Source organism: Camponotus vicinus, unplaced genomic scaffold (assembly GCF_025532165.1).
Source record: "Camponotus vicinus isolate PSW18456_S1 unplaced genomic scaffold, iyCamVici1.0 SCAF_13, whole genome shotgun sequence".
NCBI lineage: Eukaryota > Metazoa > Arthropoda > Insecta > Hymenoptera > Formicidae > Camponotus > Camponotus vicinus.
The window spans coordinates 12,702,501-12,727,951 of NW_028141949.1; the positions used below are offsets into that span (position 1 = coordinate 12,702,501).

The window sequence follows — 25,451 nt, forward strand, 5'->3', positions numbered from 1 at the left end:
TCTGCATATACATCTGTCCGGGTTAAATATCAACGGATCGGGCCAATATTTTTCATTTCGGTGTAGAGCCAGTATTGCCAAAATAATTTCAGTGTCCTTTGGCAAAATAAACTCTCCTAAACATATGTACTTATATTTAATGCTATTATAATAAAGTTAGAAAATATTAGAAATATTAAAAATTATAAATTATTAGGAAAATAATAAATAGCTTATATATAAATAAAGCAATAGGAATGTAATTTAAATCGTCTTATGTTCTTTCATCTCACAGACAAGTATATATTTGATATACAAAATTGCCATTGAACAAACAATATTTTTTATTAAAAATTGAAATGATTTTTCAAATTCTTTTTTATTGAGTATTTTTATTGAGAAGTTTGATAAATTTAAACTTTATCTTTTATTATTCTAAAAGATTTAATTTTTAATTTTCTAAAAGATATTAATGTTGTTTTAAACATAACAGTTCCTTTTAATTTTAAAATTTTTATTTCCAATTTGACAAAAAAGATTCATGCGCTTTTTTCGGATCTTATTTTGCTTATAATTTATAATCAAAATAAATTCTACGAATAATTGCAGAAAGAAAAAAAAGTCAATCTTATAAGATATTTCTATTATTGAATCTATTATTAAATACTTTTCTATGTTTAGCTTATTTTTATATATAAACACATAAATAAACACATAACTGCTAAATAATAAAATTTTATATATATACGTAGTTACCCTTTAAAAGCTATGATATTTCGCGTTTAAATTGTATATAATAATAACTGTGCATATATATATATATATATATATATATATATATATAATAACAAGACATATACACACATAAAATAAGAAGATAATTATATTTAAAAACAAACCCATTTTTGTATCCTTTGTTAGATATCGCCCAATTAAAGGAGCAGCAGGAAATAATCTCATAGTTTCTTTAATGACTTGATCTAAGTAATCCATATGTTGTAAATCTTCGTATTTAATTGGGGCAGATTTTGGAGTTTTCGTCTCGTAAATTTGCCATAATTCTTTATATACTTTTTCCTAATATATAAAATTAATAAGATATACATTTAATTATATAAATATAAATATATGCAATATGTATAAATTATATAAATTATAAATATATGCAATATGTATAAATTATAAGAGATTTTAATTTTATATAATTTAATTTTAATTTAATTTGATTACATTTAATTTAATTACATTTACAGATTCGTATTATGATATTAAAATAATGATAAAGCTCAATGTAGACATTGTATAGCTTCATTAAAAATCTTAATTTAATTAAAACATACATACACACAAAATTCTTATTTAAACGAATTTGTAATAAGTTTCGTATTTGACGTATACATTTTGTTTACTCGCTTGTTATATAGATAAGTGTTATATAGATAAGTGTAGTTATTTTGAAAAAGAAAAATGTTTATATACCAACTAAATTTAAGTTACAATTTGAACAAAGCTACAGCAATTTACTCATAATAAGTATATGCAATAATATATATGGTTTTATTAACCTCAATAGTAGAAATTACTTCATAATGCATATAATAATATATTTAAAAAAGATTTTGAACAAGTTATGATTTGAGTAGATCTAATTGAATTTATTGAAAAAGAGTTTTCTTGATTATTTTTTAAAAATATATCCGCCATAGAGAATCGAGAGCAGCCCTATAATAAAGATAAGCGTTAATTATTTTACCTATACGTGAAACCTCGAAATCATAGGCATGTATTGTTACATGGAGAAGAGAAGTAAGCATTTGATTTTCATATACTGGGGATTATATCGGGATTTCAACAATAAAAAACTGATGTGACAATTATTCGAAATCCGTAATGCGTACAGTTGGCGAATTTTTGCAAGAGCTGAATCAGAGTATAAAATTTGGCTACTAATTCTCTCCTCTATGTAACAATGCATGTTCATGAACTTTGAGGCTGCGCGTACAAATTATAATTACATTATAATCAACTTCTGTTTCCTTGCCGAGCTACTTACCGGGTTATCATTTGTACATTTTGTTTATTATGAATAAATTTAATAAATACGTACTTGTATCTGAGGAAAATTTGCTAACATAAAGATTGCAAAATCTATCGTAATAGTTGTTGTGTCGAAAGCCTAAAAGATAAAAATTTCATTTGTTGATTAATATAATAAACAAGTTAAAATAAAAAAGGCTCCAATATGTTGAATATAAAAAATCGGGAAGAAATGGAACTAATAAGATCCGAGCATAGTAAATAAATGCAATTATGTTGTGTAAAAAATTTTCTTTAATAATAATTTTGATTTAATAATAGTTTCGATTTTTTCTTTGAGCCATCTTCAGCATACAGAAGTAAATAACAGGCTGACAAAGAATTAGATATAAACAAATGAAGACGAACCATTAAATTGCATATGAAAAGGAGGGTAAAATAAACATGTGTGGACATAGAATGCAAAACATTTGAACTTTCAATTTAAACTTTCAGTAAACGATTATTTTCAATAATCGTTACATATGCATGATGAAGACATTTCATATCTGTTTAAAACTATCTTTCTGACGTTTCATATATAACATTTATATTATTAATCTTTTATTTAAAACATCCGAAACGCTTCAATCTCCTTATCTCCCATTAAAATTCATGATTCATTAATGTATGATATTCGTAATTCGACAAAATTGCAAATTACTTTTATTTAATATTACTATGATGCTATTGATTGCATGTTTTTAGTAATCTGCCCGATTGGTTAATATAATACACCACAATCTTTATCTGAAATTCTGGACGCCACATTTTTATTTGATTATTTAAGAAGAAGGTCTTTATAAAGTATTTGATTTAAGTATTTGAAGAAACGTAATTTGTTTATATCAGTATAAAATAAAATTATATTTTGATCACAGATTATATCTCTAAAATGTTCAGAAAAAAGTAAAACATATTTATGGTATGTTAAAAAATATACATATAAAGCAATTCATGTTATCAACATTGTAATCGATTCATCCTGTTTCTTATTCATATTAATCTTTTGCACTCCATAGGCGCCAATATGGCGACGTACATTTTATAATAAAATTATTTATGATATTTATTTTTCAGTCGATTATAATGAAATTATTTATAATACTGAGAGCAGTAGTGACGATAGTTAAGTAAAATTTTTTTTATTTGATACAATAACATGTTCTAATGTTCACTAAAGGTACCACAAAAATGCCTTGGAATTGCTGGTAGGCCATATGACAAAATTAGCTGGAGTGCCAAGATTAAATAATGTTAATTGTATTATAACAGTTTATTATTTATTTTTGTATGCTGAATGATTCACAAAATATATTCACCGAAACATTATTATTAAAAAGAATTTTTACACAATATAAATATAATTAATATAGAAAAATTATATAAGAAATATTTTACATATTCCCTAATACATACCGCTAATATCATCGTAATTAGATTATCATGTATCAGCTCTTGCGGGTACTTGTCTTTATGAGATATTTCCATTAGACTGTCAAGAATTGTCTTATCTATATCATATAAAAACCAAAAATATAAAATTTTATTCGTATGTGTACATCTTAATTAGTTTCTTAATAGTAGGATAGTAATATAGTAGAATAGTAGTATAGTAGTTTTATAATAGTAGGATTAAAGGTGTCACTTTGAGAATTAATATTGAAAATAAAGTTAGAAAAAGAAAAATATCTTAGTAATTATACAGAAAGAGGGCAACCTCATGTATAACTTTGACCTTGACATATGTTATCAAGGTGACCCTAAGTAACTTTTCCTTATAACTTAATCGGCGGTCTCTTATAATTTCTAAGATATTTAAAGTTAAAGTTGGATTAGAAATAGGTTTGGGTTTAGTTATATCTTTCGGAAGTGGAACCCCCCCGTAGGGGAGGCGGAACCCACTGCGTCCACGCATACACTTTTTCATCCATACAAGAATTGTGGGGTGAACTTCGCTTCGCATTGTAAAGTATATACGTGGCAGTGGGTTCCGCCCTCTCCCCCTTCGGGAGGGCTCAACTTCCGGAAGATATAACCTAACCCAAACCTATTTCTGATTTAAAATTAGAATTTGGTTTGGGTTATGTTATATAACACAAACACACTTTTCAACAAACACAAACCAAATTTTCGTTTCGAATCCAACTTTAACTTCAAATATCTCAGAAATTATAAGAGATCGTCGATTAAGTTAAGTCGATAAAGAAAAGTTACTCAGTCATGTTCTTGATAATATATGTCAAAGTCAAAGTCATACATGTCAGCTTGTCCTCTTTTTGTATAATTACTAATATCTTTAGCAATGATCAAAATTAGGCAATTTAAAAGTGTTTTAACAATTGAAACAAATATTTTAATCATATTTTAAGTTTTTGAAAAAAAAAGTTATTTTCACGATTTAAGAATCTTGCATCATAATATAACAATAAAAAAACATACAAATAAAACATGGATAAAAACTTACGAGTTGTTTCATATTTAATGTTGGTATTCTGTGCATTTAATGCATACATGTGCTGTTGTATTATCTGTGTAATAATAAACTATGTAGTAAATATACATGTATATGCATATTTGTATATATATGTATATATATATATATATATATATATATATATATATATATATAATATTGTAAGATAAATTAATTAATTATTAATATTCCCACTTAGTTATTAATATTCTCACTTACCTTATTTAAAAGAATGTAAGAAGTTTATACTCTTTCGCTGTTCTCGTCCCACAGCAATGAGATTGAATATCCAATTAGGATATAAGAATACATTTCGCACTCTGGATTTAAAAGTTTTTCTCAAGCTAAAAGATTTTTCTTTTAAAATATTTTATATTATATAAGCACTTGTATGATATAAGCACACAATTAACTAATTGTAATTATTAAATTCTATACGAATAAATTAAGAAGCAAATATTATTCTCTTAATTATATATCAAAAATATTATTCATAATAAAGATTTAATTTGAAATATAATTGCTACTTGTACATTTAAAAAAATTCTTTTGAAAGTGCAATCTCTTAAAAAGTGCATAAAATATTTTTAAATAAATCTATCATTATGATTTTTATATACATTTTTATATACATTAACATAAGAAATTAAAGGTTAAAATTATTTTAGCTCGCAATTACTTCGAGACATTGATTGATTTCATTGGATAGAGATTCCATTTTGATGTTCGTCATTGTACCTTTATAATGTCATGAAAAATAAACTAATTAGTCAAGATATTAATTATTAATTTATTAGTAATATTAAGTTATATATTCGCTAAGCAAATGATACGAAATTTTTAAACAGAAAATGAATGTTTCGTTATAAAACACTCTTACAATTAGCTATATAAGATTGTACTTGTTTCATTATTTTTATTATATACAGGGTGTCCCTGAATTCAGTGCCAAAATTAATACAGCGGCTTTAGGACATGAAAATAAGTCGAAAATGTTAATAAACATATGTCTGAATTCGAATGGTTTTGGAGTTATAAGGTAATAAAGTTTTCTAAAGCTTTCTTAAGACAATATAAATTGAAATAAATGTTGTTTAATGTTCTTTATTTTCTTTAATGCTTTACAAAAGATGCTGAACAATTCTTCCGTCGACTTCGATACACTTTTAATGCTGCGGATGTCATTCGTAAAACTCCAAATATTTTCCAAAATGCTCGAAACAATTTATTAATTCGTGCTAGAAAGTGTATTGAAGTCGATGAAAGAATTTTTCAGCATTTTTTGTAAAGCTTTAAACAAAATAAAGAACATTAAATAACATTTATTTCAATTTATATTGTCTTAAGGAAGCACTTTATAATCTTATAACTCCAAAGCCGTTCGAATTCGAATATATGTTTAACATTTTCGACTTGTTTTCATGTCTTAAAGCCGCTGTATCAATTTTGGCACTGAATTCAGGGACATCCTGTATATGTATATATGAATTTATTATATCTAATGTTGAAAAATTTAACAGCACATTTAATACATTTTATCATTAAAATGTTTTAGAAAGTAAAATACATAAAAACTCAAAAAAAACAATAGATACGGTAGCATCTTGTGAAACTATATGTAGTAATAACGAAGCGAACTATGTATCTATATGTGAGTCGCCTAGTTATGAAGATAATAGATTATCGGATCTCACGAAGTAACAGTTAGACTATTCAAAATCTTAATCGATAGCTTGGATCTCATCATACAAAGAAAATCTGTACTTTTGTCCTACTCTCTAAAAGTAAATCAGTGAAAATATTACTAATTTAAACAATAAAATAAGATTTTACTGAGCATCAGTGAGTATTTTATTGATCAACAAATTTATATACTATATTTTTCTCTACAGTGTTTTGTATAATTACCTATAATGTAAAATTTTAAATATTTTTTACATATTTCGAATATATACTTGTTTATGTCATTTTGACAATCAACATATGAATAATTCATATGAATAGTTAACATATGAATAGTTAACATGAATAGTTAATATATGAATATTTCAATAGGCAAATGATACAAATTTACCTAAACTTAATATCGAGTTATTAACAGATTTGAAATACAAGTAATGCAATCAGTATAACTATATTGAATTCTTCTATTTTCAAAGTTAATCAGATTGCATAGTTAAATTTTTAATTATCTTTGTATGTACTTATGGTACAAATAAATGCAAAAAGCTTTATTTCTCAAATTTTTATTTTCCGGATATGTATTACTTGAGTACTATTTGAGTTATTCATATACTTCAGAAAATCTTAACTTAGATTAGTGATAAATTATTGTTAATTTATTATTAAAATATGAAAAAATATGAAATATTATTATTTATTTTGAATATATATATATATATATATATATATATATATATATATATATATATATTGTTGCAATCTCGCCATCAACATCTTGTCACCCGGTATTGCGCTCGATATCGATCGGCCGCTTGAACAGAAAAATGGGCGATCGCCATAGTGATTAAAAAATAATATCGTATAGTGTATTCAGATTTGAATTTGAATTGATCGTTCGCATATTTATGAATTGTGTATTCCTGTATTTAATAATTGTGTTGTGCATAAAGTTATTTCTGTTCTTAAGAAAGTGTCCTTTTGCGCGAGTGTGAAAGGGAAATAGCGAATAATATAAAAATAATATAAAAATTATAAAAATTTAATAAAATAGTACAAAAAGAAACTTTGGGCTATTATTTATTCACATTATATATATAATATTGTATTTCTCATTTAGATTTGTCGTCTCTTAATAAGATCTTTCCTTATTATAACGATAAAAACACATTTAATTATCATATAAGATGATCTGTAATAATTTTCATGTGTATTATATTTGAAATTTGATAACAAAATACTTTATCATTAATAGTAAATTATTTTATCATATTATTCATGTTACTTTGTTTGATATAACAATATTAAGTTTTTGTATGAAATATTTATAACTTTCATATTTTTGTAATATTTTTAATATTGTAACTTTGGCAAGAAAGACATATGTATTTTAAATAATTTTTTAGTTTATTCCTTTTTATAATTTTTTATAGAAAAAGTAAATTTGTGTATAATAGACGATAAAATAGTACTTTTTTAAACATTTACTTAAACATTTAGTACTTTTTTAACACTTTTACTTTTATAACATTTTTATTATTAGTATTTTGCAAATTAATATCTAATAATTAATACCTTCTTGGTTTTTACAGTAATTTTTTGATCGTACATATGTAGACAGCGCATTTTAATCTTTTTTTAATAATATTTATACATAAACCGTTTAATTAAAAATATCTTATTTATTGAATTTTAATAACGTATCGAATGGTTAAATTTCTAATTTCTTAAATAATGACTTTAGTTTATATTATTGTATAGAAAAACAGAAATTTAAACAATATATAAATTATCCTACAGAATATAAAATGTATATGTTCAATTATATATGAATATAATATGTACCTTGTACATTTATATATATTTTGAAGTAACTTATTGTCGGCATTAGCTTTACTCAAAATATTCCACATGGAGTAGAAATCTGTACCTTTGTACGGTAGGATTTATAATATTTTGTACGAGAATTTTAACATATAATAGAAAAAAACGTGTTGTCTAAAAGTGAATCAGTGTATTATCACTGATTGAAATAATCAGTAATATAAATATTTATTATATTAAAAATTTTATTTTATTTATACATGCACATTGAACTTGTTATTTTAAATAGATAACGAACGAATAATTTTCATTAAGTCGCCAGACATTTATATGTCCGATTTATAAAATCGATTTAATCGATTTGGAGCCTCTCTATTGAGATTGTATCAGAAATTAAATCGAAGTAATATTTTTAATTTTATCTGTCGCTCTCTGGAGACTTTATATAATTCTTATGACTAAAACTTAAATACAAGAGAGATAGCGATCATAGCGGTAAACGAACGAACTAGCGATTACTGGTTTTACAGTGAAATTTATTTTACAGTGAATTTTACTTTAACTGATCATAATCAGTGTGATATAAGATAAAATAACAAAAAATAAGCGTTTCTACTGAAGATCAATAAAATACTCACTGATGCTCAGTAAAATCTTATTTTATTGTTTAAATTAGTAATATTTTCACTGATTTACTTTTAGAGAGTAGGACAAAAGTACAGATTTTCTTTGTATGATGAGATCCAAGCTATCGATTAAGATTTTGAATAGTCTAACTGTTACTTCGTGAGATCCGATAATCTATTATCTTCATAACTAGGCGACTCACATATAGATACATAGTTCGCTTCGTTATTACTACATATAGTTTCACAAGATGCTACCGTATCTATTGTTTTTTTTGAGTTTTTATGTATTTTACTTTCTAAAACATTTTAATGATAAAATGTATTAAATGTGCTGTTAAATTTTTCAACATTAGATATAATAAATTCATATATACATATACAGGATGTCCCTGAATTCAGTGCCAAAATTGATACAGCGGCTTTAAGACATGAAAACAAGTCGAAAATGTTAAACATATATTCGAATTCGAACGGCTTTGGAGTTATAAGATTATAAAGTGCTTCCTTAAGACAATATAAATTGAAATAAATGTTATTTAATGTTCTTTATTTTGTTTAAAGCTTTACAAAAAATGCTGAAAAATTCTTTCATCGACTTCAATACACTTTCTAGCACGAATTAATAAATTGTTTCGAGCATTTTGGAAAATATTTGGAGTTTTACGAATGACATCCGCAGCATTAAAAGTGTATCGAAGTCGACGGAAGAATTGTTCAGCATCTTTTGTAAAGCATTAAAGAAAATAAAGAACATTAAACAACATTTATTTCAATTTATATTGTCTTAAGAAAGCTTTAGAAAACTTTATTACCTTATAACTCCAAAACCATTCGAATTCAGACATATGTTTATTAACATTTTCGACTTATTTTCATGTCCTAAAGCCGCTGTATTAATTTTGGCACTGAATTCAGGGACACCCTGTATATAATAAAAATAATGAAACAAGTACAATCTTATATAGCTAATTGTAAGAGTGTTTTATAACGAAACATTCATTTTCTGTTTAAAAATTTCGTATCATTTGCTTAGCGAATATATAACTTAATATTACTAATAAATTAATAATTAATATCTTGACTAATTAGTTTATTTTTCATGACATTATAAAGGTACAATGACGAACATCAAAATGGAATCTCTATCCAATGAAATCAATCAATGTCTCGAAGTAATTGCGAGCTAAAATAATTTTAACCTTTAATTTCTTATGTTAATGTATATAAAAATGTATATAAAAATCATAATGATAGATTTATTTAAAAATATTTTATGCACTTTTTAAGAGATTGCACTTTCAAAAGAATTTTTTTAAATGTACAAGTAGCAATTATATTTCAAATTAAATCTTTATTATGAATAATATTTTTGATATATAATTAAGAGAATAATATTTGCTTCTTAATTTATTCGTATAGAATTTAATAATTACAATTAGTTAATTGTGTGCTTATATCATACAAGTGCTTATATAATATAAAATATTTTAAAAGAAAAATCTTTTAGCTTGAGAAAAACTTTTAAATCCAGAGTGCGAAATGTATTCTTATATCCTAATTGGATATTCAATCTCATTGCTGTGGGACGAGAACAGCGAAAGAGTATAAACTTCTTACATTCTTTTATAAATAAGGTAAGTGGGAATATTAATAACTAAGTGGGAATATTAATAATTAATTAATTTATCTTACAATATTATATATATATATATATATATATATATATATATACATATATATACACATATACATATACATGTATATTTACTACATAGTTTATTATTACACAGATAATACAACAGCACATGTATGCATTAAATGCACAGAATACCAACATTAAATATGAAACAACTCGTAAGTTTTTATCCATGTTTTATTTGTATGTTTTTTTATTGTTATATTATGATGCAAGATTCTTAAATCGTGAAAATAACTTTTTTTTTCAAAAACTTAAAATATGATTAAAATATTTGTTTCAATTGTTAAAACACTTTTAAATTGCCTAATTTTGATCATTGCTAAAGATATTAGTAATTATACAAAAAGAGGACAAGCTGACATGTATGACTTTGACTTTGACATATATTATCAAGAACATGACCCTGAGTAACTTTTCTTTATCGACTTAACTTAATCGACGATCTCTTATAATTTCTGAGATATTTAAAGTTAAAGTTGGATTCGAAACGAAAATTTGGTTTGTGTTTGTTGAAAAGTGTGTTTGTGTTATATAACATAACCCAAACCAAATTCTAATTTTAAATCAGAAATAGGTTTGGGTTAGGTTATATCTTCCGGAAGTTGAGCCCTCCCGAAGGGGGGGAGGGCGGAACCCACTGCCACGTATATACTTTACAATGCGAAGCGAAGTTCACCCCACAATTCTTGTATGGATGAAAAAGTGTATGCGTGGACGCAGTGGGTTCCGCCTCCCCTACGGGGGGGTTCCACTTCCGAAAGATATAACTAAACCCAAACCTATTTCTAATCCAACTTTAACTTTAAATATCTTAGAAATTATAAGAGACCGCCGATTAAGTTATAAGGAAAAGTTACTTAGGGTCACCTTGATAACATATGTCAAGGTCAAAGTTATACATGAGGTTGCCCTCTTTCTGTATAATTACTAAGATATTTTTCTTTTTCTAACTTTATTTTCAATATTAATTCTCAAAGTGACACCTTTAATCCTACTATTATAAAACTACTATACTACTATTCTACTATATTACTATCCTACTATTAAGAAACTAATTAAGATGTACACATACGAATAAAATTTTATATTTTTGGTTTTTATATGATATAGATAAGACAATTCTTGACAGTCTAATGGAAATATCTCATAAAGACAAGTACCCGCAAGAGCTGATACATGATAATCTAATTACGATGATATTAGCGGTATGTATTAGGGAATATGTAAAATATTTCTTATATAATTTTTCTATATTAATTATATTTATATTGTGTAAAAATTCTTTTTAATAATAATGTTTCGGTGAATATATTTTGTGAATCATTCAGCATACAAAAATAAATAATAAACTGTTATAATACAATTAACATTATTTAATCTTGGCACTCCAGCTAATTTTGTCATATGGCCTACCAGCAATTCCAAGGCATTTTTGTGGTACCTTTAGTGAACATTAGAACATGTTATTGTATCAAATAAAAAAAATTTTACTTAACTATCGTCACTACTGCTCTCAGTATTATAAATAATTTCATTATAATCGACTGAAAAATAAATATCATAAATAATTTTATTATAAAATGTACGTCGCCATATTGGCGCCTATGGAGTGCAAAAGATTAATATGAATAAGAAACAGGATGAATCGATTACAATGTTGATAACATGAATTGCTTTATATGTATATTTTTTAACATACCATAAATATGTTTTACTTTTTTCTGAACATTTTAGAGATATAATCTGTGATCAAAATATAATTTTATTTTATACTGATATAAACAAATTACGTTTCTTCAAATACTTAAATCAAATACTTTATAAAGACCTTCTTCTTAAATAATCAAATAAAAATGTGGCGTCCAGAATTTCAGATAAAGATTGTGGTGTATTATATTAACCAATCGGGCAGATTGCTAAAAACATGCAATCAATAGCATCATAGTAATATTAAATAAAAGTAATTTGCAATTTTGTCGAATTACGAATATCATACATTAATGAATCATGAATTTTAATGGGAGATAAGGAGATTGAAGCGTTTCGGATGTTTTAAATAAAAGATTAATAATATAAATGTTATATATGAAACGTCAGAAAGATAGTTTTAAACAGATATGAAATGTCTTCATCATGCATATGTAACGATTATTGAAAATAATCGTTTACTGAAAGTTTAAATTGAAAGTTCAAATGTTTTGCATTCTATGTCCACACATGTTTATTTTACCCTCCTTTTCATATGCAATTTAATGGTTCGTCTTCATTTGTTTATATCTAATTCTTTGTCAGCCTGTTATTTACTTCTGTATGCTGAAGATGGCTCAAAGAAAAAATCGAAACTATTATTAAATCAAAATTATTATTAAAGAAAATTTTTTACACAACATAATTGCATTTATTTACTATGCTCGGATCTTATTAGTTCCATTTCTTCCCGATTTTTTATATTCAACATATTGGAGCCTTTTTTATTTTAACTTGTTTATTATATTAATCAACAAATGAAATTTTTATCTTTTAGGCTTTCGACACAACAACTATTACGATAGATTTTGCAATCTTTATGTTAGCAAATTTTCCTCAGATACAAGTACGTATTTATTAAATTTATTCATAATAAACAAAATGTACAAATGATAACCCGGTAAGTAGCTCGGCAAGGAAACAGAAGTTGATTATAATGTAATTATAATTTGTACGCGCAGCCTCAAAGTTCATGAACATGCATTGTTACATAGAGGAGAGAATTAGTAGCCAAATTTTATACTCTGATTCAGCTCTTGCAAAAATTCGCCAACTGTACGCATTACGGATTTCGAATAATTGTCACATCAGTTTTTTATTGTTGAAATCCCGATATAATCCCCAGTATATGAAAATCAAATGCTTACTTCTCTTCTCCATGTAACAATACATGCCTATGATTTCGAGGTTTCACGTATAGGTAAAATAATTAACGCTTATCTTTATTATAGGGCTGCTCTCGATTCTCTATGGCGGATATATTTTTAAAAAATAATCAAGAAAACTCTTTTTCAATAAATTCAATTAGATCTACTCAAATCATAACTTGTTCAAAATCTTTTTTAAATATATTATTATATGCATTATGAAGTAATTTCTACTATTGAGGTTAATAAAACCATATATATTATTGCATATACTTATTATGAGTAAATTGCTGTAGCTTTGTTCAAATTGTAACTTAAATTTAGTTGGTATATAAACATTTTTCTTTTTCAAAATAACTACACTTATCTATATAACACTTATCTATATAACAAGCGAGTAAACAAAATGTATACGTCAAATACGAAACTTATTACAAATTCGTTTAAATAAGAATTTTGTGTGTATGTATGTTTTAATTAAATTAAGATTTTTAATGAAGCTATACAATGTCTACATTGAGCTTTATCATTATTTTAATATCATAATACGAATCTGTAAATGTAATTAAATTAAATGTAATCAAATTAAATTAAAATTAAATTATATAAAATTAAAATCTCTTGTAATTTATACATATTGCATATATTTATAATTTATATAATTTATACATATTGCAAATATTTATATTTATATAATTAAATGTATATCTTATTAATTTTATATAATAGGAAACAGTATATAAAGAATTATGGCAAATTTACGAGACGAAAACTCCAAAATCTGCCCCAATTAAATATGAAGATTTACAACATATGGATTACTTAGATCAAGTCATTAAAGAAACTATGAGATTATTTCCTGCTGCTCCTTTAATTGGGCGATATCTAACAAAGGATACAAAAATGGGTTTGTTTTTAAATATAATTATCTTCTTATTTTATGTGTGTATATGTCTTGTTATTATATATATATATATATATATATATATATGCACAGTTATTATTATATACAATTTAAACGCGAAATATCATAGCTTTTAAAGGGTAACTACGTATATATATAAAATTTTATTATTTAGCAGTTATGTGTTTATTTATGTGTTTATATATAAAAATAAGCTAAACATAGAAAAGTATTTAATAATAGATTCAATAATAGAAATATCTTATAAGATTGACTTTTTTTATTTCTGCAATTATTCGTAGAATTTATTTTGATTATAAATTATGAGCAAAATAAGATCTGAAAAAAGCTCATGAGTCTTTTTTATCAAATTGGAAATAAAAATTTTAAAATTAAAAGGAACTGTTATGTTTAAAACAACATTAATATCTTTTAGAAAATTAAAAATTAAATTTTTTAGAATAATAAAAGATAAAGTTTAAATTTATCAAAATTTTCAATAAAAATACTCAATAAAAAAGAACTTGAAAAATCATTTCAATTTTTAATAAAAAATATTGTTTGTTCAATGGCAATTTTGTATATCAAATATATACTTGTCTGTGAAATGAAAGAACATAAGACGATTTATATTACATTCCTATTGCTTTATTTATATATAAGCTATTTATTATTTTCCTAATAATTTATAATTTTTAATATTTCTAATATTTTCTAACTTTATTATAATAGCATTAAATATAAGTACATATGTTTAGGAGAGTTTATTTTGCCAAAGGGCACTGAAATTATTTTGGCAATAATGGCTCTACACCGAAATGAAAAATATTGGCCCGATTCGTTGATATTTAACCCGGATAGATGTATATGCAGAAACAACATTATACAAAAAATATTAAGATTGTCTTTCAATAAACATATTCTTCTTTAAAAGTATTCAAATAAATGCAGTAAAATTAGATATGGATATGACACTACGCACTATACAACCTTTAAGTCATTAATGACTTCTAAAGGTTGTATAGTGCGTAGTGTCATATCCATATCTAATTTGATTGCATTTATTTGAATACTTTTAGAGAAGAATATGTTTATTGAAAGACAATCTTAATATTTTGTATGTGTTGTTTTTGCATATACATAGTATAGCATAATGAATGAAGGAAGAGTAATCTATTCTAAAGTTAAGCCACAATTTATTCATAACGTGATTGAAATTAAATGTAAGTGTCAACATTAACATCATAAGTAAATGAAAAAAAATACATATCCACAATTGTTTCATTCAATAATTAAATAATATTTATTAAATATTTGTTAAAATGTATATGTGTGCGTGTAAAGACACGATATTTCTGTTATGTAATGATAGTTTGCCTGTGCGATTATGCACTCGCGTAATCCGCAATCGGAGTTAGAAAATCGCGGTTTGCCAGTGAATAGAAACGGATTCACCCTCAAAGTATATATTTATTGTCCGAAAATTACAATTATAACAGAAAACAATGCACGAGAAGACACACAGTCAGACAACGTTGCCGAATGCGCAAGGAAAAGTTGCAAGAAGTGCAACCGCTCCTATAACGATGCAAGGATCTGTAAAGCGCGCGGCGCGAAAATCGATATTATACACTGTGCGTATTAACTCTGCGAAAGAACGAGAAGTGCTCGATAACGTTCAGGGCGCGAGATTATATACCCTCAACCTTCGAGAAGATTCCCGACAGTGAGATATCACTTTTTGAACTAAAACGGTGAAAACAGAGAATCTTCTCGAAAGTCAGCGGGCAATCGTGTTTTGTTATTTCCCCGAATCGCCGAATCTCGAATTCAGAAATATACACAACAAAGGCAGCTCGCGCGCGCCAGCAATCACATCGCAAACCGTTATGTCGGTTTACGATTTGAAGAATAAGCTTGATTACTAAACATCTCGCCCGCCTCGTCGATGAAGTCGAGGAACTATTATTTACAGGTTTATGCTATTTACAATATTTACAATATGTCTCGTGATATGGACAGCAAAGGGCCCATTTTTTTGCGGCGAGGTGATAACTTAAATTATCGCGACTCCAGATCGTCCGCCGTTGCGGTCGGCAATGGGACGATCTTGACGACCGGACGGGTGAGTCTCCCGCCGGTTGTCCGCACATCCTCGACGCGGACGTGACCATCCTCTCCAGGATGCGAACGCACGATACGGGCGAGAGGCCGTCGGCTAGGCGGTGTCGCCTCGTTTTTCAGGAGGCATAGCTGGCCTTCCTTGACTGCCCACCATTTTGGTCGCGGAATCAGACCCTGGAGATACTCGTGGGACCACCGCTGCCACAGATGATCCCGCATTTGCTGCAGCAGCCTCCAGCGAGTCAGTCGGTTCGCTGGGACGCTCTGAAGAGACGGCTCGGGTAGGGACGTCAGTGGGCCCCCGATCAGGAAATGCCCGGGGGTGAGGGCGCTAAAATCCTCAGGATCATCTGACAGCGCCTGGAGCGGGCGCGAATTTAGGCAAGCCTCAACCTCAGCAAGAAAGGTGCTCATTTCCTTGAACGTGAGCTTCGTTTCTCCGACGATTCGACGCAGATGATGCTTAAGCGCCTTGACCGTGGCCTCCCACAGTCCTTCGAAGTGGGGTGCAGCAGGTGGGTTGAAGGACCAGCGGACGCCGTCGTCGGCAAGGTGACTAATGACCTTCTGGTTCTCGCGACCTGCTGCTCGAAAAAGGGCCCTAAGCTGGGCATCTGCGCCGACAAAGTTGGTACCACAGTCACTATACACCGCCTGGCACATCCCGCGTCGGTAGACAAAACGGCGGAAAGCGGCGAGGAAGGCTTCGGCGGAGTAGTCACTCACTGCCTCCAGGTGAACGGCTCAGGAGCTGAAACATACAAATACAGCCAGAAAGGCTTTGTAGGCCTTTTGGCCGCGCCCTTTGGAAATCCGCAGCCAAATAGGACCGGCGAAGTCCACGCCGGTATGGAGGAAAGGCTAGGAACGACCCGGGCTCGCGGCAGTTCTCCCATCATCGGTTGCGGGCAAGCTGCTCGCCATCGAATGCATGGAATGCACCGGTGGATATGATGGCGAACCAGCTGTCGACCTCGGGGTATCCAATATCGCTGGCGGATTGCCGCTAGGGTGGCCTGGGTTCCCCCGTGTAGAGTGCGTCGGTGGTTGGCGTCGATGATCAGACCGGTCAAGTGCGATTCCGGTGGCAAGATTATCGGCCGTCGCTGATCAAGGTCGAGGAGAGAGTGGCCGATTCGGCCCTGCACCCGAAGGAGGCCCTTGCCGTCAAGCACCGGGGTAAAGCGGCGAAGGGAGCTTCGCTTCGCCAACGATCGTCCAGCGCGAACATCAGCCAGTTCTCCCCTGAAGGCGATGGATTGCACAACTTGGATCCATTTCAGTAGTGCCGCGTCCAGCTCCCCTGGATCCAGGCATGCACTCCTCGATGAAGAAGGGTCGTCGCCTCCGCAGCAGGTACGCCGCCGTCGCCAGCGCCAGATCCAGGCCGACACGTGGAGGAGCCGTTGAAGAGAGGAGAACCTGGCGAGTTCCTCCGGTTCCCGCGGTTCGGCTGCGGCAAAGCATCGTGTTGTTCTCCTTTCTAGAAGCTCCGCGACGTCCTTCACTGCGGTTTCAGTCGGCCAGGCGGCGGGGCTCCCCTCGAGAAAGCTCGGTCCGCGCCACCAGAGAGTATGTTCCAGAAGCTCCCGAGGGGACACTCCGCGAGAAGCGCAGTCCGCCGGGTTGTCACGGCCAGGTACGTGCCGCCACTTAGCCTCACGGCTAGTCCGTTGAATATCGGCCTCGATTGGCCACGAAAGTCGTCCATCTAGCGGGATGTCCACGGATCCAGGCGAGCGCCACCGTTGAATCCGTCCAGAGATAGACGGGGGCTGATTTCAATTCCAACGTCGTTCTTACATGTTCCGTCAATCTGGAAAGTAACGCAGCAGCACACAACTCTAAGCGCGGGAGAGAAACCCGCCGTAACGGAGCGACCTTTGTTTTCGCCATCACGAGAGAGACACAAGGCCGACCCTCCGCTTCCACCCGCAGAAAAACGACGGCTGCGTACGCTCGCTCTGAAACATCCGAGAAGCCATGGACCTCGACGGAGCATCCTCGACGGAAGTTCGCTCCGGAACCACCGTGGCAATCGAATCTTTTCCAGTAGTGGAAGCTCCTCCTCAAGTTCCGTCCACGCGGCGGCCTCCTCAGTGGCCAACGGAGCGTCCCACTCCAAGTGCTGTAACCAAGCTGCTTGAATCAAAAGTTTAGCGCGGACGATAATTGGCGCCAACCAACCCAGAGGGTCGAACAACCGAGCAGTCTGTGATAATATTAAGCGTTTGATCGGCGGAGCACCCAAGGGCTTTCGTACTGTTAGCACGAAGTCGTCGGTCGTCGGGTTCCACCTTAAGCCCAGCATTGAATGATCGACGGAGGGCAGCTGAGCGTCCGAAGCAGGACGCAACTGGTGCTCGGCAGGGACGCCATCCAGGAGAGCCTCATGGTTTGCCGCCCATTTTTTAAGTGCGAAACCGCCCGCCATACACAGCGATGACACTTGTTTCCGACGGTGACAACAGGATTCCAGGGTCGTTGCCCCAGTAAGTACGTCATCCATATATATGTCCCGCCGCAACACCTCAGCTCCTAGCGGATATCGCTCCTCCTTATCGGTCGCGAGCTGGTGCAGCGTTCGGTTCGCGAGATACGGTGCGCTGGCCAGTCCATACGTGACGGTGTTCAGTGAATATTCGGTAACTCGATTGTCCTCCCTCCACAGGATCCTCTGTAGGCATCTATCGTCCGGATGAACTCGTATCTGCCGGTACATTTTCTCCACGTCGGCGACGAACACATATCGGTGACGCCGCCATCGCATCAGGATGTCAGGAAGAGACGGCAGGAGATTTGGGCCAGGGCGCAAGAAATCATTCAAGGACACCCCCGACCGCGAAGACCCGTTAAACACCACACGAATCTTCGCTTCGATTCCGGAACCCCGCAGAACTCCGTGATGCGGGAGGTAACAAGCGCGTGTCCCCGCGGCGGAGAGCTCCGCCAAAGCAGGTGACATATGACCCAATGCACGATATTCGTTCATGAAATGACAATACAAAGTGCGGAGATCGCCGTCGTGATCGAAACGGCGAGTCATCACGTCGAGCATTCGAGATGCGGTCACTCGTGTTGATGAGAGATCCGGTAACTCCGGCCGGACAGGTAGCCGCACTTGATATCGGCCATTGGGAAGACGCCGATGAGTCGTCCTGAAATGGTCCTCGCACTCCTGTTCTTCCTGAGAGAGAGGCTGGTCGGCGCGTGGAAGCTCTTCCCACTCCCAGAAGCGGTGTACGGCGGCAGATAGATCATCCAGAGGGGAGCACTGCAATGCTGTCACGGCTGAAACAGCGTGCTCAGCTCCAACGGCGCCCAGCAATATCCAACCGAGTCGCGTTCGTTGCGCGATCGGCTCTAGAGGACCGCCCTGACGGAGGTCAGGCTGCACGATGCTAATAAACGCGAGATTGCTTAATTTATTTAATTTTAAGAAGTTCTGACGAAATTATATCCGCTGACGAAGTTATAGCCATTTACCTTATACGTCAGTATACATGTACGCGCACACTAAAGCATTACACTCTTGCGTTTTCTTTCTCGAATTTCGCGTCATAGATACTCGCTGTCACACAGCGACGTAACAATTGTACGCGTAACAAGCTGCGGAAAAACAGCGTTACAACGTATTCCGTAGAAAATATTCTGTGTAAGTTATACATATACACAATATATATGTGTGTGTGTGTGTGCGTGTGTGTGTGTGTGTGTGGATGTGTGTGGGTGTGGGTGTGGGTGTGGGTGTATGTATGTATGGACGTATGTATGTATAAAAGTGATGCGAGAGTTACGTGAAGAAGCGAGAAGGTAAAACGAGCAAAATAACAATAAGAGCGAATAAGATAGAAATAGCACGAGCAACGAGGACTCGAACTCGAGAATCGGATCTTTCTTTCACACTATTATTTTCCTCTCGCTCGTATCTAATACTGTCTCGCTCGCTCCTATTATTGTCTCGCTCGCATCTATTACTGTTTCGCTCGCTTCTATTATTGTCTCGCTCGCTCTCGATTCTTGGGTCCGCTTATCTTTTCGAGCTGTCTATCACGATTGTCAAGTGTGACGGAGAAAGCAAGACCATGAGTAAAGAGCGAGCGAGATGACCTATCATCAAAGAGTTCCGAAGTCTCTTACAATCGGTTTCTTCGCTTCCTCTATCCATTCTGAATTCATGAAAATGTAAAAATCTTATAAAATAAAAATTGAAACTTTTATTTTTAATTTCATCGGTTTGAAAATAATTTTAATGAATTAATAAGATTTTTGCGATTAAAATGATATCAAACACGGCGTAAATCGGGTAATTTTTAATTAGTCTGATAATACAAGTTTTATAATTATATATTTAACTAAATTTATGCGATTTATATCGTGTTTGATATTATTTTAATCGCAACATTCTCATTATTCTTACTTTTACTATATGTATATTTTTATTAAATATAACCGCTGATTAACACCCACAATTGATCTAACTTTATCCTACATATACATATATATTTGCGAGATATTTTGTGAAATAGGGCTTTTTTATTTATTTTATAGTAATCTCTTACCGACAGATTCAGGAAAGAGTGGGAGCGTGAATATATGTATATGTATATATTGTTACGGGTCTTTCTCACACGCGATTTATCTTCCTTGTCGCCATTATCTTACGTTTTAATTTGTTTAGTCTTCTCGCTTACGAACATAAGTCGAAAATTGCCAATCCGTCAAGGCAATATACGCTTTTGAAAAGTAATGCGCGCCCAAAAAGTGAGATATGTAATCAGATGGTCAAAAAAAGGCAAAACCAAAACAAAGTCAAGATGATTCCTCGGCTAGCATTGCAATCGAGTGAAAATGAAAGCGAGATCATACGCGAAAGCAAAATAAAAAAGGAGCACGCAGACAAAGAACTATCATCTGAGCGATTTATTTCAATCAATTTATGATCTCAATTTGCATGGAGCTTTTTTTTGACAACGAGAGTAATAAAAAAGATAATGTAACTATTAAAGAATTTCGCCTTTATATTGATCATTTGATGTATAAGATGAGGCGTTTGAAATGTTTACATTTATTAAAGGATATTACAGGTCACTTCGTGTGGCGACTATGTAAATTTTATACTTTCTCCCTCCCTTATGCGTCGAAAAAATGGTATCAACGACGAAATATATAAACAATCCATAATTAACGAGGAAGTTGTATTTTTACGACAGATAATGTGCACAGCGGAAAATGTTGATCGATATTTTCATATTTGTATAATATTCGTATAATCACGCGATTAACATAATTACATAGAGTGTAAAATTGTGCACGCGAGTGAAGTTCAAGCATGCAGCGTCAAATTAATCAATACAGTATAATTGCATTATACTGTAATTTCGACAATCAAGTATTGATACATTTCTGGTAACCGTATAATACACAGTTCTGTAAAAATAGTCTTTCCTTAGTCGCGTTATTGAATTTTGACACATTACTTTTACGCGATCCTTGTATTTCCATCAAAAGCGACAATATAATTTTTATTTTTAAGCTGCTAATCGATTTTTATGCGTAAAACGGAAAGAAAGTAGAAATATTTCGGTCGAGATGATTAATATAAGTCAATCTCTTCAGTCGTCTCTTTCTCTTCAGCAAGCTGTTCACTATTGTTTTGTTCGTAACAAGAACAATGTTTAAATTCCTTTAACAATTAAAAGCTCTGTGACTTAATTATGCCTTGTTTTATATAAATTTGCGGTATGATTTATGGTCCTCGGTCGGGCACAATCGTTATTTATGTGTATTTCAGAAATTTCGCATGTATGTACATGTATCAATTTATATCAGCCCCTCTATGCTAATGTGTGAATACAATAATTAATAATTAAAATAAATAGAAGATAAAACATATAGGTAATTACATCTCATTAAATGATATAATTTTGTCTCACCTTGCGATTTGTCATTCACATTTATATTCTTCGATTCTTTTGTTTTATTAATCCTTCCTGCCTACTATTATTCTTCCCAATTCTCCAATTTATCCTTCCGTCTCCATGTCCATCTATCATTAAATAATTCGTTACGAATGTCATCAGTAAATGGATAATTAGTCAATGTGTGTAAGCATATGCTTTGTGTATGTATGCATATATTTAAACATATATAAATCTCAGTACGTATACCATGTGGTCGTAGGACGATTCACTGGGCAATTCCCAGTGAATGACGCATCGTGTCCTTCATTCTTATTGGAACAGAACTTTCTAAGGAACCAATTTTCGATTCCACGAGGAAATGCGGAATGGATTTTCGATCTATTTAGAAGTATACACGTTGATTATATGAAATATGAAGCAAAAATGGAGTATAAGCGCGAACTTTTGACGAAAACAAGAGAATATGCAGGGTGATTCTGAACAAACGTTTGTCTTTAAAATATCAAATTCTTGAATTCTAAGACGATTTTTCCTCTTGCAAAATTTTGCTCGGAGCTTAGTTTTTAAACTATAAAGGAAAATAGTTAACTAATTACGGAACGAGTACCTGAGGTAGGCAGGGACGGCGCGATATAGGCGATTACGTGGGGCGCTCGCCGCGATCAGCTCATTCTCACACACACACACACACACACACACACACACATGTTTAAATACAATTATTACATCATGTATTAATCAGATTTAATTTTTAATCATGTAATAATCTAATTATTATCTATTAATTGATTTTGTCGTTATGAATTACATTAACTACTCTTTTCTGATCAATAATAAATTCATTTTAATGAAATTTTGCATTCTATTTAATTAACTCCTTTTACTACTTCTACTCGTGAATCGCACTTGTAGTCTCGAGTAATAAGGATTAAATTTCTTTACCAAAAAGGGATCATCGAGTAGATATACGTAAAGGGTGTAAAATTGACGCTTCTCATCCTTGACCTATTCGGCCTTTCTGCCCGTTCACTAGACGCATCCCATAAGACACCTGCTCTCTGATTGTTACGCTTTTCCTTCAGCCTATTTCTCCTCGGGCTTGGACGCCTCGGGCTAACACTATTTTGCACGATATTATTATTTGTCATTTATCACTGTAGCAAGATATTATCTCGCTTCCATATGTCCATAATTTAATAGGCGTAACATTCATATGTAATTATATGTAATTATATTCTTAAAATGTGATGCTCTATTATCTCCCTTTATCAGAAACAAACGAAAATGCGAATCGCATTTGTCATCAGACTATCACATAATTACTGTAGTCCTATTACTGTGAAAGTAATAAGATAACTGCATTAGTACAATAAAAGAGAATTACCTCATGATCACGGAAATGTATTATGCATAATGAGAAAAATAAATTGAAGTAAAAAAACGTATAATTGTTTTTAAGAAAAAATATGAATTTGCAACATGCAGCTGTATATTTTTATCTTAAGAACAATTATGTGTTTTCTCAAGGATGAAAAATATTTAATAGCAAATAATATCAATAAAAGTGAATAGAGATATTTTATTATTGCTTCTGGTAATATTGTTATTATTACAAAACATATATAATTATTTTATTACAAAATCCTTTTTTAGATATATAAGAAATTAATAATATGCATACGCAGAAAATAATTCATAATAAGAGAAAATTAATTTATGTAAATTATATTATTGGGACTAATACAGAATTGTACAACGTAGAACGAGCGAAATCAAATATCTTTCAATCTATTCCATCATTTTATTGTCGATGATGATCCCGCTTATTATACCGACATATTCATTTATTATGTCATATCACATACGTCGAAGAGAGATATTACTATAGATACATTTCTTCCGATGTCATAATATTCTTCTATAATTATAACTTGTAATATGTTATCTTTTTGAAAGAAAGTATAAAACACAATACTATGAAAATTAAAATATGACACATAAACACACATATCCGCTTATCTAAATACAGTCGATGAATTATAAAAATATTATAAAAGTACGATCCTAAGTCACGCCAGACATTCGATCATTTTTCGTCGGAACAGCAATGTTAGCAGACCTTCTCTCCGTAAAATATGTTTTATTAAACTTTATAGAGTTTAATATTATTACGCAGTAAAATTTTCGAAAGTATGTCGAACGTGTCTCTCTGTGTTCTTTTCTCGTTATTAATTGTAGACATATTTCCTTTTGCTATTAATAATAAAGTTGCATCGTCAGACGAACAGCCATCCTATACAGATTTGGTCGCATCGGTAAGTTAATTTTTTGAGAACATAATGTTTGACAAATTGAAATATTTTTATTCATTATAAAAACGAGACTCTGTCCGCATCACACACGTTTATTATTGTGTATTATTATAACAAATTAACCTATGACAATATTATTTTAAACTTTTCGAAATAAGCTATTTCTTTTCTTATGTAAATATTTTCTAATATACTTGTCAATGGAGAGAATTTTTCTGTTGAATTTCTTACATAAGGACTGTGAAAAAAGAAGATCATCGTGACAGGAGGATGCTAGTAGGAAATGAACACATTCAAATTAAAAAGACATTTTAAGCGAAAATTTAAGCGGATGTTGAAAAATTAATTCTAAAGGATAATTATTCTCAAGGAACAGATTAATAATTATATTAAGATTCTTTTGGAGATATCTTGGATGTGGTAGTTTAAATACTCTGTCTACTAAGCTAAAAATAATGCCTTTTTATGCTATATGAAGTGTTGTGAATGAAAATTTAAAAGTTCAAGAAAGTCGGTTGAGTATATACCAGTCAAATTCAAAAAAATCTTCTTTAATCATAATGATTACATCTAAAAAATTTATAACATTATATTTTCCTATTTTGATCGTAAGTTGAAGTCTGTGATGGAAGGAATTAAATATATGTCCAATATATAATAAATGAAAAGAAAAAAAGGCAGCAAGTATCATCAACATATTCAAAGTAAAAAGAGAGTGGAATAGGCAATCTAGAAATGGCTTCCTCTTCAAGGTCTTGAAATAGCAAAGCTGCCATGATAGGAGAGAAAAGAAAGCCCATCGAAAGACTGTCGGTCTATTTTGTCAATGAATTTAAAAAACTAGAATGTAGCACTAAGCGTATACCGGTGATAAATTCGGAGTAAAAAAGTCAGTATTCTTATTAATGAGATGCCACCGTTTTCCAATAG

At 31.4% G+C, this 25,451-nt stretch overlaps 3 protein-coding genes and 1 pseudogene across 3 annotated transcripts in view; 1 reads left to right on the forward strand and 3 right to left on the reverse strand.

The window, feature by feature from the left end:
- Nucleotides 1–5,264, reverse strand: part of LOC145964588 (cytochrome P450 4C1-like) — a 5,324-nt gene extending 60 nt beyond the window's left edge. Inside the window, exons 1-7 of the mRNA XM_083087536.1 lie at nt 5,204–5,264; nt 4,756–4,879; nt 4,523–4,593; nt 3,475–3,569; nt 2,087–2,155; nt 879–1,056; nt 1–116 (exon numbers count right to left, since the gene is read on the reverse strand). The exon at nt 1–116 is cut by the window's left edge and continues 60 nt beyond it. Coding sequence (XP_082943662.1) covers nt 1–116; nt 879–1,056; nt 2,087–2,155; nt 3,475–3,569; nt 4,523–4,593; nt 4,756–4,879; nt 5,204–5,264 — 714 coding nt within the window. The remainder of the gene's footprint in view (nt 117–878; nt 1,057–2,086; nt 2,156–3,474; nt 3,570–4,522; nt 4,594–4,755; nt 4,880–5,203) is intronic.
- Nucleotides 1–15,165, forward strand: part of LOC145963997 (cytochrome P450 4C1-like) — a 27,293-nt pseudogene extending 12,128 nt beyond the window's left edge.
- Nucleotides 15,166–15,611: 446 nt separating this feature from the next.
- LOC145964271 (uncharacterized) lies at nt 15,612–17,662 on the reverse strand. The gene has a single exon (XM_083086834.1). It carries the CDS (start codon nt 16,946–16,948, stop codon nt 16,223–16,225), a length of 726 nt encoding a protein of 241 aa, XP_082942960.1. The 5' UTR covers nt 16,949–17,662; the 3' UTR covers nt 15,612–16,222.
- LOC145963998 (uncharacterized) lies at nt 17,008–23,598 on the reverse strand. The gene is made up of 3 exons (XM_083086352.1): nt 23,594–23,598; nt 18,243–19,686; nt 17,008–18,060 (listed from the first exon to the last, which is right to left on the reverse strand). Exons 1-3 carry the CDS (start codon nt 23,596–23,598, stop codon nt 17,008–17,010), a joined length of 2,502 nt encoding a protein of 833 aa, XP_082942478.1.
- Nucleotides 23,599–25,451: the final 1,853 nt, after the last annotated feature.